Below are 14653 nucleotides of genomic sequence, written 5' to 3'. Positions count from 1 at the left end.
CATTGCCACACAGATGAAGGATAAGAACACGATCAGGAATAGTCACCATGGATTTACAAAGGGGAGTTCATGCTGAACCATACTGGGCAACCTTCTACCATGAGATGGTGGGGAAGGGAGAGCAGTGGGTGTTATTTCTACTTTAGTAAGGTGTTCAACACAGCCTCCCATGGTATCCTCACAGACAGACTGATGAAGTACAGTCTAGATAAGTGGACAGTGAGGTGGACTGAAAACTGGCTGAAATGCTGGGCTCAAAGGGTTGTGATCAGCAGCACGAAATCCAGCTGGATTTCGAGAGGGATTCCACCTTCGATGTGCATTGCTGTTCCTCCAAGGAGAGCTCAGAACTATGGAATTGCGGTCATTCCCTCGGAGCTCCAGCTCACCTGTGCTGCTCGGCTGCCCCGTTCACGAGTCGCTCCCACAGGTCACGTGGAGCACTTGGAGGTAGTCTGGCGTTCAAAACTCCTCACAGGCAGTAGAAGGCACAATTTCAGCCCCATTCTCCCCTCAGCCAGGGCCGGTCCTGATGGCTCCTCTCATGTGAAGGCTGTGACTGGATAGGCCCATTCCTCAGGCAGGCCTGGCCGGTTCACTCTGCAGAGTGCTTCCCAAAATGTCCTCTTCTGGGAGCAAAATTAGTATTTCAATTGATGCTTTTTAAAGGCCAAATTTAAAATCTCTCCTGGCTTGTTTAATTCCTGGAAGGGCTTGGGTCACTTCTTCCCCTGACTGCCAGCAGGATGGTATTATCCGTCTCCGAGGGAACATTTCTTAAGCAGGAGGTGCTGCATGAAATGCACACGGAAATGGGGAGATCCAGAAACAAACCCTCCTGGAAATGATCAGTGACATTAAAAATAGGTGTAATTAACTACCAGTCAGAGCAGTCTTAGGAAACATACAAGTATCATGATTTTAAATGTGGCTGTGAGGGAAAGGAAGCTAAGATTTATAGCTTAATTTTGTTGGGTGAAATAATAAATGGAGGAAGTTTAGCTTGGCTGGCCAAGCCCCTTGAGGTGGTTTAATCTCAGGGTTGGCTTGTGGGTCAGGGTATCAGCTGGCCTGTGCATGCTTCACGGACTCAGTGACACATTTTTGAGAGTCCTGCTTATAAAGCAGAAGGTGATTAATATGGCTGCTCTCATCTAGTGCAGTGCTTTGCAGCATCACAGATTTATATTAATAGTCCACCACTGGCATTAGTAAACAGAACGTGAAGAAAACACCATGGCAGGGTGTTTCTGCCTGAACCCGCAGGAACTTTGTTTGTCTTTCATTTGCTCACCAGAGAGGAGGAATGTGAGGATGGATATGCTGTGGTGTGTTCTCTCCAAGGCAGCGGTGTATGCCGGGACTGCTGTGCTCGGGGACCAGGAATCTTTTTCAGTCGCTCCCCTGTTGGAGCGTAGGGTTTTCAGTTAGGGTTTGAGCACTTCTGTGTTCAAAACCTTGTTTTGGCAAGCTGCTGATGACTCTGTGGGGCCCCTCTGTGCTTCTACAGTAGAAAAAAGCCACTTAGTGTCCTGCTTCTTCCCATAGCACCTGACCTCCTTATGTTCCTCAGTATAGCTCCGCTCGTCCCCGTCTCTGGGGTAAGGTACCCCATTTCCTGGGGCAGGAAGCCAAGGCAGACAGCTGAAATACATTTCCAGTGTCACATGGGCGATCTGTGTGGAACAAGGAGCTGAACCTGTTCGCCATAGCCCGTGCTGAAGCTGTGAAATTGGCCTTCCGTCCTTGGAGGTAACGATGGTGATGGGAGCCACGGTGGAGTTCATAGCATTAGCGTTTCCTTTCAGCAGAGTGCTGTTACCTCAGGAGAATTGAGAGCAGAAAGAAATGACTTGTGTTCTTCCGGTTGTTTGATACAGCCTTGTTCTTCTTTCATTAAACCACCTGTAGTTGCTGTGCTATGAAATAAATTAATACTGTGTGTGAACTAGTGGCTCCATGAAGGCATTGTAGAGCACTCAACCTAAAGAAATGAGAGGGGAGCAGGCCCCCCACAGCTCAGATGCCCCTTTCAGCTGAAGAGGTACATCCGCGTTAAGATTACTGGGTCAATAATATCACTTCCATCGAAGCTGCTTTAGACTTAGCTGCGGATGGGAGCAGAGTCTGACCTTTAGTCATCTGATTGCCTCCTGTACAGAAAAACAAGAAAAAAGGGAAGGAGAAAAACCCAGTGGGGTTAAGATTAATGGAGGAGAAAGAAAAGGACAAGGCTGCTGGGGTAGGACAGGAGGAGCAGAGCAGGAAGGAGGATGGGAGCACAGCATGAGTGACGGTGGAGGGGAGAGGAGATGGAGGAAAGAACAGAATGAGATGAAGAGGAGGCGAGCGAACAGGAGGGCGTAAGCATGAGGTCAAACCCTTCCTCCCTCTCTGGAGAAAAGCTGCCACTTAGCTGAGTCATGTTTTTCTGCCAAACAACTGCTCTTTTAACATAATGATGGTGATGATGCAGGCTGTGGAAGACAGAAAACTCTTCCCTTGTTCTCTTTTAATCTGTAATCATTGCTGAGGTGGTGTGGGTGGCCCTCGTGGCTAACTGCTGTGCAGCAGAATTGTATTGTGAGGGGCATTTATAAGAAAATCAAATAGGCTTGTCCAGTATAAAACCCTTAAATCTAGTCAGTCATTGCTTCAAAGAGGTTACGCCTTTTCATATCATTTTGCCAGCTTACGTAAAACAGAAGTGATTTGAGTTGCAGGGCACAGACAGAAGTGTCAAAGTTTTTAGACTGGGGAGGGGTGAGGGTGTTGCAAGGAGATGTTTAATTCGGTATTTAATTTATAGTTCATCAGCATTTGGACCATAGGTGTTATATCCACAGTCTGGTAGGCAGAGGTCTGTGAAGCAGATGAGCCAAATCTTGGGGAATGAGCTGGAACGCTTGCCCCCCGGCAGGAGAGGCCTGGAATGGACAAGAGCTGCTTTTGGTGGAACGCTTTCTGTAATGCCTTATTTCGCTGTTGCTTTGAACTGAATTTGATGATCCTTTAAATCTACTTTTCATTGCATTTGCTTGCAAATGATGAGGTAGGAGAAGCCAGTTTTGTTATCTACAATAAAAAGTTATATATGCTGAACGGAGATGACATCTTGGAACAGGCAACACCTATCCTGAAAATTAAACAACATCATCTTAGAGATAAAAAAAGGGGAAAACCCTTTGCATTTGTGTTTGATATACTGCTGCCATCTTTCCTGAATGCTAAAAGAAAATAATTCATCAATTAACATTGTGTAGGGGTGTGCAGTACAGACAAAAGGTGACAGTTAATTATTTAATGAGGATGAATGCAGAGAAAGGATTAGAAACATCCAAAATACTCTAGACTATAATTAGGAAGAGCAGATCATCTTCCAACTAAAGGAGGCTGTGAGGTTAGAATAAGAAAGATAGGCAAAGAGAGACCTCGTGGAGCTACTATCTGTGAGCAAAGACAGAGCCAGGCTGGGAGGAGTGCACATACATAGTGAGCTCAGCCTTTGGATGAGACCCCTAGGTAAACTTATGAAGCTGGCAAATGTAATACTAAAACACTAAAGGAAAACGTTAATTAAAAGTCCATGAGCATAGTAGTGCAGAAGACTGATGTGCCAGAAAATAGATTTTGCAAAGCTCCGTCCTGGTTGATACTGGTAGAAGGGGACACTTGCTTTTGAAATAAGACACGCACAAAATTGTCTTCATCCAGCTGTTTTTGATGTGCGTAGCGTGGCTGTCCCTGGCGCTGCACCGAGAGAATATGGAAGGCAAAGACAGGACCTGAACAACTGTTCCTTTCTCTCCTGCTGATGTGTAACTGTGGCACGTGCATTCATTTTGATATTATTATTAATAAATGGTGATACACTGGCCTTTAGACATCCTGATATGAAGTCCCATTGTGATAGGCACAGTATAAACCTCTCGTGTATCTCTGGGTTTCTCACAACTGTTAGCATGAAGTCATGTCACGTCAGATCTATGGAGCAAGCCTGCTCAGGACCGTGATGAGGATATGTACACCAGACACACATTAAACGGCTAAGAGGGGCAGCAGAGGAGAGGTGGGATCCTGGGGTGCAGAGAGCTTTCTTTAAAGACGTGAGGTGATGTGACTTTTTTGTATTCTACATGAGCACTTTATGTGTGTCTTATTTCCCAAGTTTGTGTTAATAACTCTCGCATACTGCAGGTGGGCACTGTCATATTTGTTCTGTTCAATCATTAGCATGTAATTTTTCCACCGAAATGACAAATGTATTTGGTGTAATGGCAGTTCCCCTCTCGGCTGTTACATACATACATACCACTGGCACTAGAGAAGATCCTACAGGTAGCCCTGTACTGTATTATTCAGCCGCATGGTGGTTAGTCTTGGAGCACGCTGGTTCTCCAGGGAAGCCAAATATTTCAGGTACCTGCCAGCAGGACAGATGTTTGAACATGGGTTTATGTTATGTTTATCTGGGTGTTTGGGAGTCGTCCAGAACTGACATTATTGTCACCGTTTTTCGGAGAAATCTCTGTTGAACATGGATTCTTGATACATCACAGTGAAGGCAGCTTCTCTCAGCCTTTATTCCGCTCATTCTTTATCAGGGTCAATAAAACTGGGCTGAAGTGAGATTTGTCAATAGTAAAAAGCACAATAGTAAAAAAATGGATGACAACAAGGGATGTTACTTTCAAAAGGTGTTAAAATAGGAGGGAGATGAGAAACATATGCAGATTGACTGACTTCCAAGTCTGTGTCCTTCAATAAGACACTCCACACTCTATGAATACTGATGGAGTGACTTAAAAACAAGGAATTCCTGAAGACTAATAAAGCCTGGGTTTTATGGTTATATATCTTAGTTAATTGAGAGCTCAAATGAAGCTTTTCCAATGGCGTTCATGGGATCTTGCTGCTGTGCGGATTCTGTGGTTTCTAATACAGACCTGCTGCTTCAGCCTATTACTCAGAGAGGAGGCAGGAATAGGATCTTTGTCTTCTCCTGAGCCACCTGTTTTCACAGAACTTGTAGGAACCTGGTTATCTTAAAACCTCTCCTCTCTGATTTGGCAGAGTTTGACAACAGGTTCAAAGCACGTTGGAGGAAAGACGCACATGCAGACAGGCATGCACATGCGTGTCCCGGGTGCTTTACTTCTGCAGGAACGCACAGAGCAAAGTGAAACAGGAGTTAGTTGCTAGATATGAAAACGTGATGAAAAAAAGAACTGATAATAGAAATCATACTGGTTAGAGATAGCCTAAGAAGGCTACTTCATGAACAGCTTGCTTTGGCAGCTGTGATACTGATTGAAAGAAAAAAAAAATGAAATAACACCTTCTAGACTTTCCCAAACGGGTTGACAGGCTGGTGTTGCATTAGCTTGGGTCTGTTTGTCAGGTGAGATGGATGTTAATTGATTTGTTTTCCACTTTTAAAATACTATTTTGAGCACACTTGATTGTGAAAATTTTTGAATGAAAAGCTGTGCAGAAAATAAGCGTGCATTAATGTTTTGCCTCTAGCCAACAAGAAGAAAGAGAAAGAACGTCCTGAGATCTCTCTTCCTTCAGACTTTGAACATACCATTCATGTGGGATTTGATGCCGTCACTGGAGAATTCACAGTAAGTAATCGATGTATTGCGTACTTACCAGAGCTTCTAGTTTCTTGATGGTAAAATAACCTCCTGTTGCCAGAAACGTCAGATGACAGCAGCCAGGCTGTGAAGAAAGAGACTTTTATTTGTTGGGCTTAGGATTTGGAGTGTTTTACTTCTGATTCAGGCTGCTTTTTTTTTTTCTCCAAGGATTGTCAGCAGAGTGTCTGTGGAAAATGAAAACTAGGAAGAATGTAGGTGTATGCTTTTATCAGTCCCACAAGCTGCTACAGGGGTTGGTTATTCAGCATCTTTGGAAAAGCAGAAAAAACCCCCACATGTGCATAGTGTATGTCTTGCTGTAGACAATCAGCCTGAAAGTGCCAAGTCCAGCTGCTCTGCAGACAGCCCTTGGAGACACCCAGAAAGCAGCAGCATTGTGGAAGTCCATTCATTTTAATTTAATATCCTTCAAAAGTTGTCCATAGACTAGGTCATCAGACACGTTTCTAGCCTTTATGTATTAATAAAATAGCAGTCAGCTTTTTCTACTTACATCATGACGAAGTGTATGAAGTGTTGGGAAAAATGAGTCTGATAGAAGCTCCTTGAAGTCTGCAGGGGGCTTCAAAGCATTTTCTCTCAGACTACTAGTTAGCTGCCGAAACCATTAATCCTTAATGCTGAGATGGCAGTAAGCTTCTATTTGGTTGAACTGTGGAGATGAGAGGCAGCATTAGCAACTCTCCGTACCATCAGTAGCACCCTGTGAGCTAAGCGGTCAGACTGTGTTATCACTGTGCGTCAGATTGTAAAGTGTGCTAGTGCTGACTGGCTGCATACACCAAACAGGATGGGACAAATCATTTGCCTGCACAAAGGATGGTTAGTTTTCAGAGTTTGAGCCCAAAATGTGATTCCTTCATCATTTTTTACTTTGATTGCTACTTTTGTTTCTCAAAAACATTGCAGAAAGCTGGAAACTTTCTGTATGCTACAGTAGCAATAGTAATAAGAACAATAACAATAGAAGAAAAAAAGACATTTAATGACAGCATGTCCTCAAAGGAATAGTTAAATTGAATTCTCTTAGTAATTAGGAAATACAGGTACATTTAAAATATGTGGACTAGTTAATTAGCCTTTTTAAAATAGATGTCACTTATAAAATCTTACTTCAAAATTTATTCTGTGCCAAACTTTAGGGCTTGATTAAATGCTTATTTAAAAAGCCCAGATGTGGTCATTTTTGATCAGAAACTTAGCATAAAACTTTTAAAAGTGTGTTTTCCCTGCTATCTATCCTGGTTTTCCTCTTTTTTTTCCTCTCTGTCTCTCCCTGTAGCCACTTTATTATTCAGGTTAATCTTCAGTGCCATTCTCTTTATCTTGGTATCATATTATATATTCTGTTACTTTCTGCTTTTGCTTTCTCCCTTTCATGTTTGCATCCCTTCTTCCTGTCTATCTTTTCTTTTCTTCCTTCCTTCCTCATTTCACTGCTCTCCCTACTGAATGTTCAGCTGTTCTTATTCTATATTTGTTCTTCCTTTCAGCCTTCTGCCTTTATTTCTACCCTGTGCTTCAGACTTTTTCCTTCTGGCTCTATGCAAACGCGATGGGTCACAATCGTGTCCTCTCGTAGACTAACTGGTGGTGAGGATCCCAGTTAGTTTCATGTCCCTGCCAGCTGGAACAAAAAGGAGGGACGTCGAGATTAACACACTTCAGTGCTAAGCACAAGCACTCTCTATCAGTACTTCAAAGATCACGGTTTGGATCAGGTTGAATGTTGTTATTATCCAGTGTGTGTCAAAACAGTCTCTAGCATCACAGATTGTTTTTTTTTCATTTTTGGTTTTGTTTTTTTTTCTTGATGTCAGATGCTACCAGCACAGGTCCTGGCCTTTTATAGAACAAAGTGATTGTACATGGCTAAATATGTCCAGCTTTATTGCTGTAGCACAATTTCTTTTTAATACCTTTTTCCCTTTCAAAACAGTCAACATTAGATGGCTGCTGTTTTACGATTACACACTATTTCTACAATAATACTTGTTCCTAAAGCATGGAAGTGCAGTGCTGCAGTTTGAGAAGGCTCTGACCGATTCAAAACGAACCAAAGGGACAGGTGACTTGCCCCGTGCATCTTGCCAGCACAAGGCTTAGCGCTGCGGTCCTTAGCGGAGTGAAATGTCAGTCAGAGCGAGGGGATTTTTGCACCATTAAGAACTAGTATCAGCTCCCAACTAGTCCCAGATGCAAGTATTACATTACACGTTACCTTAGGCATCTTTGATTTGTCCCAACCTGGATACAAGCTGTGTATCAGCTGGGTAGTCATGTGGTAAGTATGTCCTGCTGAAGGGACTGCCACTAGCCCTGTCGTGTAAAAATATTCCCACTGTCTAGTGATCACACTGTCTGTCTCTTTCAAAAGTTTGGAAGTGCCATGGGAATGTCCAATAAATGTGCAAATATGTGGGTTTTTTGTTTTGAATTATTACTGTTGTCATGCCAATAGTGTCTGCTCTAGTGGTTATGTGCAATGCATTGGGCCATTTTCTGACACCTAACAGTCACCCCCCAGCTGCATTACCTGATTGCTGTTAGTTGCACCTCAAATCAAAGTTGCATGGGCTCCTGAGTTTTGGCTTTCAGGCTTGAGCACCAAGCTGTGTTGTTGCTCATGAACGTATGTTATATCTCCATTTCACTATGCTTGGAGCAACCACATTCGCTAAGAAGTAGGGCTTTTAAAGCTCAAAATTAAATTGGTTGGAAACTGTTGGGCGGGAGCATGCTGCTAGAGCTTTGTATTGATTTATTTTGAAGAGACAGTTGCATTTTCTGAATGCAGGAAGAAGTGTGGTTTGCAGGGCTTTGGGGAGTGCTTTTTGTAAGGCATGCATTTTTGAAACAGTTTCCTGATCCCCAATCTAGAATAAAATGTGGTCACCTACCAAACTTTTAAAGTTTCGAGATTATGACATTAGCAAGTGGGAGAAAGTTGTGGCTATAGATCCAAAGAAGTTGCACATTATTAATCTAATCAAGCATTTCTTTAGAATTGTCCTGATTTTCAGTCTGGCACGCACAGATTATTTGCGTTATGATGATACGCAGCCTCCCAGTGTGAAATCTGAGTTTGACCAGCTGCTTTCTCCGCTGCACTTTGTTGACTCATGCACTGGCCAGTTGTGATATTGGGGCTGGAGAACCATTGGAAAAAACTTGTGTAGAGCCATTCAAAAATGCTAACCTGGCTTTCAAAACTAGACAAACAGCAAAAGCCCAGGTTTTTCTCTATGATTTTTATTTTTTAACTAAGAAAAAGAAATCACAGGTAGTTTTTCCAGTCACTTGCCGTTAATCCTCAGTATGGTATTTTTATGAGGCAGAGAAAAACTGGTTTAAAAAAGAGAGGAGGGGAAATGATGCTTCCAAACTTTGGAACAGTTGTGGGTTTTCTGTTTTCCTAAGCCTGCCTTCCTGTAGCCTGTCCACCACCTACTCTATTTGGTATCTACCTTGTAACTCCCATTTTAGATGGGACTTCCCCATTTTGGCCCATTGGTTTCCTCCTACCACATTCTAAGTTGTCCCACATTCTGTTTTAACTTTCTTTTCTTTCTTTATTTACGTCCATTACAGCCAGATCTCTATGGCTCACAGATGTGCACAGGGAAGCTCCCAGAGGTGCGTCACAGGCCCAAAAGAATCTTGCATCAAAATGCTTCTTTGAGATGTCATAGCACTGCAGCAGCAGGTTGATGTGTGTGCAGTAGATTTGTTGCTTGGCTTATCCCACTTTTTTTTCATTAATCCCAAACTTTGGAGGCCCATGTCACACATTGTTTTGTGGAGAACTTCTTAGGAAGAAGCTATATTAAAGTGTTTACCTAGATTGGGGTGGCACCAAGGCTAAGTTTAAATGTATTTCAGGTGTAGTTTTTCATTCAGTAAGCCCTACAGTTCGCTGGTAGATGTTGGCTGTGAAGTAAATGGGGAAACTTACAGGCTTTCAAATTTAGGAAATTATACTGGATATTTAAAGCAATTTTTCATCAATATAATTTCAATGCAGAGCTGCGGCTTTCAGTGATTGGATCAATTTTCAAATGCTACCCTCGCTTGTAAGATGTCCGAGAATTCATGCAAGGCTTTGGCATTCTCAGCCTGTTTTCTGAGTCCCTGGTTTCTGTATATTTACAGTAGAGAACCTGCAGAGCTACAGGAGCTCGAAAAAGAGACATCCTTAGCAGCAGTGGTACAACTCAGTGTTACGATTTTGAGAATTTAAATACAGATTCTTAACCCCACAGTGTTCCCTGGTATGCTGAAAATTAATTGTATCAGGGTGGGGTTTACCTTTTAATCAGGCAGCAGTGATCATTTCAGCAAAATGTGTTTGCGTTATTAAGCATTAAAAATCCAGTGTAAAGCTCCTAAAATACACTGTGTTGTCCACAAATATAGAATAGTCTTATGTCTGCACTGAATCACCAGGAAAACAAGCTAAGCCTTAAATCATTATTCCATGGAAGAGCAGAGTTGATTTAAAGATGAGTTTCATGCGCTTTTTTTCCTATCACAGTCATAACTTTCTTTTCTTTTTGAAGTTGGATCCTGGTTTTAGCTCTATATTTTGATAGAGAATGATTACATTCTAATGTATAAGCTACTAATTTTAATTGTAAGGTCAATAAAAATTTCTGAAAGTAATCTTACAGGTAGCATGGGATCTTGGTAAAGATCTGTGAGACTGCGACTGTTAAATACTCTAAATCCACATTCTTTCCACTTAACATCTGCAGGGCATTCCAGAGCAGTGGGCCAGGCTACTACAGACCTCCAACATAACAAAACTGGAGCAGAAGAAGAACCCACAAGCTGTTCTAGATGTTCTCAAATTTTATGATTCCAAAGAAACAGTTAACAACCAGAAATACATGAGCTTTACATCAGGAGGTAAGTTGACATCTCACTGCGAAAAAGGGAGCGTCAGGCCCCAAAATGAGTCAGACTGCAGTTCAACATTCAAGTGGTCAAGAAGCAACCTTAAAAAATTCCGCTTTGTGAAATACTCCTGAAATGAATTCTGTTTCTCTTTTTGTCCCCTAAATGTCATCGAAACTGTGACTTTCTTTGTCAATTGTTTTTAGAACTAAATAAGATACTAGATGGAACAATCATTACCATTTTTAGTTTGGCCATTAGCTGCCCAAAGGTCATGTTTACTTTTGTTTCTTCGCATCCTTGTTCCTTCACCGTGTTCAGATTGGGGTACGGGGTATACTTGTTTTGTGCATTTTATGAGTTACTCTTGGATCCTTTGAACGGTAGGTTACGGACTATGAGGATTTTTTTGTGATACTTCGTGATAGAGGAGAATTTTCCAGGATTTTTTTGCATTACCTGTAGAGAAGATTAGGATACTATGCATAAATTCACAAACAAACCTGGAACGGCTGCTTTTGTGATGTAAAGGGAATGTTGCTACAGAGGATGGGAAGGAAGGCATCAGTGTCCAGAGCGATCTCCGTAGCATGCTCATTCCAGGAAGATCTTCATGATTTGGGCATTACCATCCAAAAGCCTGCAAATGTGAGGGGGGTGTCATTTTTTTCCCTTGGTTGTGTACAGTCTGCAAAATTGTAGTGTAGTGTTGCAAAAATGAGAAAGCAAGTCTGTGCTGCAGTTTGCATTTTTTTTTTTTTCATTGGCCCATTCTTATATATATATATTTTTTTTTTTTGCCAGACAAACTCTGGCTAGTGACGCATCCAGCAAGTAAGCAAGGTTTTTACTAGGTGCAGCATATCTGGCTTTTGTATCAATGTGTTCTTTTGCTATTCCTTAGTAACTGAGTTGATTTTTAAAAAAAATACCATTAAGATACCATTACTTTGATAAAGCTCATGTCAACAGCTTCAGCTAATAAGAGGGTGTCTCTATCCAACAGGGTGTGGACAGCATTTGTAATTTAACCTGCAGTGGTTCCGTTCCCTACACATGATAGTCTGTGGCAGCAGAGTCTGTAATTTCCTCAATTTGCTGGTTCAACCAATACCACTTCCAAAATGCAGACTGGGAGAGTTTCTCAGAAGCCCTTCTAAAAACTGTGCAGCTATCTCCAGAATTTACTAACATTTCTCTCCTGTTGAGGGAAAGCATCTTTTTCTCTGAATTCCATAATTAAAAGATTTGACTGTCTAACTTGACACTTAATGTTTGCTAAAATAGCAATTACTTTTGTGATGAAATGCAAAATTCAAAAGAGCTTGTGTATGCTCCTGAACTCAGGAGCTGTTACCGTGCTGTGTTAGAATAGAACTGCCACAGCTAAGGGGGATTTTGGGGAAGCTTTTATGGGGAAACATTTTCAACGAGCTGAAGAGAATCAGTACATGCAATTTATTTAAACGAAAAAAAAGAAAAAAGCTGCTTTAGCTCTTGGGGGGAACAGAAGCATTGGCTGTTAAAGAACAATTTGCATTTTCTTGACCAAGTTTCTATGTATTTTATTTACTGGCAGAACAGGCCAAAAAATAGACACAAGAAACTGTAGAAAAAGAATAACCTAGTATATTGTCCTGTTATCTTGCTTGCTATGTAAAATAACTGTTGCTACTGGAGGGATGCTGTGAAAGAAGAATGCTATCTATTTGGATTTACTTGTTCTGTGGGATTCCCCACAACAGCAACTGCTTAATTTTCCCTTGCACATTGCAGATAAAAGCGCCCATGGATACATAGAAGCCCATCCTTCGGTGAGTGTGAAAGTAACCCTTTACTTTCATAGCATTGGAGAATCGTGGAGCAAGCTGTGAGCTTTGCCTTTTGTGCTGGAGTGCCAGCCTTGTAGGCTGAAAGAAAGTACATTTTAGTGTCTTTGCAGCAGCAGAAAAGGGATCGCTGGCTGTTTCCTAATTTTCTGTTTAAGAACTTTTAAACAGATGAAAGTCTCGTTTTGCAAACAGAAGATTGCTTGCTGTTCTTAACCATGGTGGAATATATAATTCGCAACGATATGCAGTACTGTCTAATTAGCCCATTTTAATTTAGTTTTAACAACTTAGAATCCATTTCTATTAAATTTTATGATTTATCCTTAGTACAGCTGGATATGTAGCTGAATATAAATAAGGTTATAATTGATACGTAACTCACTGGAACCATTGAAACAAAGTTTTAAATAATCATCCACTCTAATTAATACTGGATTGCCATAGCAATCCCAGAGATGTAGTCATGACATCCACATTAATATTGACCAGATTTATTAGTGTTAATGTTAGTGCATTAAATAGCAAATGACTGAATGGGGATTTGGCCTTTATTTTCATGTGTGAAGCAACTTAATTTTAGGTTTGTGATTACACAGCAGAGAGTGCGTATAATGAAATGAAAATCATCTTTGAATATTCACACTCCAGATTTTCAATTGATGCCACTTTCATTATCTTTAGTAAAACACACTTTGAAAAGCAAGTTTGGGGTTCGCCAGAGCACAGTAAGCCTTCCCAATAGCTTTTCCAGTGGGTATGGGCACGTTGGCAGATGCCGTGGTATTTTGTTCTAGCAGACATAGACAGTGGTGAGACAGTCAAGATGTCCGCTTTCAAAAGTTACCGACTCAGAGGATGCTGGTTGAATGTTACAGTACAGGGAAAACAGCTCTCTGACAGGCTCAAGCAGTCATTGGAATTACTTTAATTTCATTTAACTCCTTAATGGGATTCTGGCATTAAATAATATGACATTGTATATGTTCTAGCTGCACAATTTAGTGCTGTCAGACCAAGCATGGAGCCCAGTGGAAAAAATAGTTATAAGAATTTGACATAACAGAAATGTGATTATTCCCTTCTTTATTTTTCCCCTTAATCATCTTCTGTCCCCATATCAGCAAAGTGCTAATGATGCATAGAAAGCTATACACTGATCTAATGTATGACAAAGTAGTGTTCACCTTCCCATTAGGGCACCCCTTGCTTGACAGAGTTGGCCCTTAAACTGGTGTTTCGAACGTCTGACGTGGCGTTCCCTACTTCGGCCAGATTAGTAGCCTGTTTCACCATTTACCTTTACAAGTTGGGTAATGGAGCTGAGTCTTACGGAAAATACAGTACTCTGTGTATCTATATGACAGTGGTGTTCAAGGGGACCTAAGGCAGCGATATGGTCATCAATTCAGTAAAACACGGGTGTGAAGATTAGGTCTCCCTGTTTCCTGAGCTCCCTTACTGGTATTTATACTGGACCAAATGGATGCCATTTTAAAGGTAACGCAAATGAGGTGTGAATAGCGCCTATGATTTGCTTCAGTCCTCTAAGTGGCCTGTTGTAGCCAGCTTTGGTAAACACTTAACAAGGCACCTTTTCAGTTTTTTGTTTCACCAGCAAATTTATGTCAACGCGATATAACCCCCTGCCTCTGAGTAGCAGCTGGGACTGGTGGGGGGGGTTCAACTTCCCTAACTTTAAATATCTGCACTGTAGGCTTGAGTTTACATGCGGATTACAGACTTCCCTCGCCTGCCCCATATTTGGAGTCTGCCTGAAGGTCGATTGCACCCTGGCAGTGGCTTTTAGTCTCTGCTGCCTGTAACGGGAGCCTGGGTGAGCAGCCCGGCTGCCTGCCGAGCAGCCCCGGGCAGGGCAGCAGGATGCACCTTGCTGCTGAGAGGGCTGCGTTCCCTCTGGGTTACTGTTGCCATAAGAAACAGGCAAGCAGTGGAAAGATCGATGTGTTAACTTATGATTAGGTAAAGAGGAGGATGATGCTGAAAAAGGAGCTACTAAGCAGGGAAATGGGCCATATGATTACCCCACGGGTAAAATAGTAAAGAAACAAATAGCCTTTCTCTCCAAAACCAAATTCCCAGCAAGATGACAAAGGAGGCTTTGCACTTTGAGTGTGTTAATTAACCTAGCCAGCAGACACCTGTTAGCTTAATTAACTGGTAGCATTTCTGTAGACACAATGCCAAAGCAAGTAACTAGCAACTACATGTGATTTCTAGTGATATATTCAAGCATTACGTTTT

At 41.7% G+C, this 14653-nt stretch overlaps 1 protein-coding gene across 4 annotated transcripts in view; it reads left to right on the top strand.

The window, feature by feature from the left end:
• Positions 1 to 14653, top strand: part of PAK3 (p21 (RAC1) activated kinase 3) — a 148824-nt gene that overhangs the window by 103656 nt on the left and 30515 nt on the right. For 3 of the 4 annotated variants that reach the window (XM_087748437.1, XM_087748438.1, XM_087748436.1), the window contains exons 3-5: positions 5527 to 5627; positions 10418 to 10571; positions 12336 to 12373. In XM_087748437.1, the coding sequence (XP_087604563.1) occupies positions 5527 to 5627; positions 10418 to 10571; positions 12336 to 12373 (293 nt within the window). Of the gene's footprint in view, positions 1 to 5526; positions 5628 to 9254; positions 9300 to 10417; positions 10572 to 12335; positions 12374 to 14653 lie in introns of all 4 variants that reach the window. The other variant, XM_087748440.1, reaches the window with a different exon arrangement.

Source organism: Nipponia nippon, unplaced genomic scaffold (genome assembly GCF_047370975.1).
Source record: "Nipponia nippon isolate SJK-2023a ecotype South Korea unplaced genomic scaffold, ASM4737097v1 scaffold_12, whole genome shotgun sequence".
In the NCBI taxonomy this organism is placed as follows: Eukaryota; Metazoa; Chordata; class Aves; order Pelecaniformes; family Threskiornithidae; genus Nipponia; species Nipponia nippon.
This window is presented reverse-complemented; position numbering and strand designations above follow the sequence as displayed.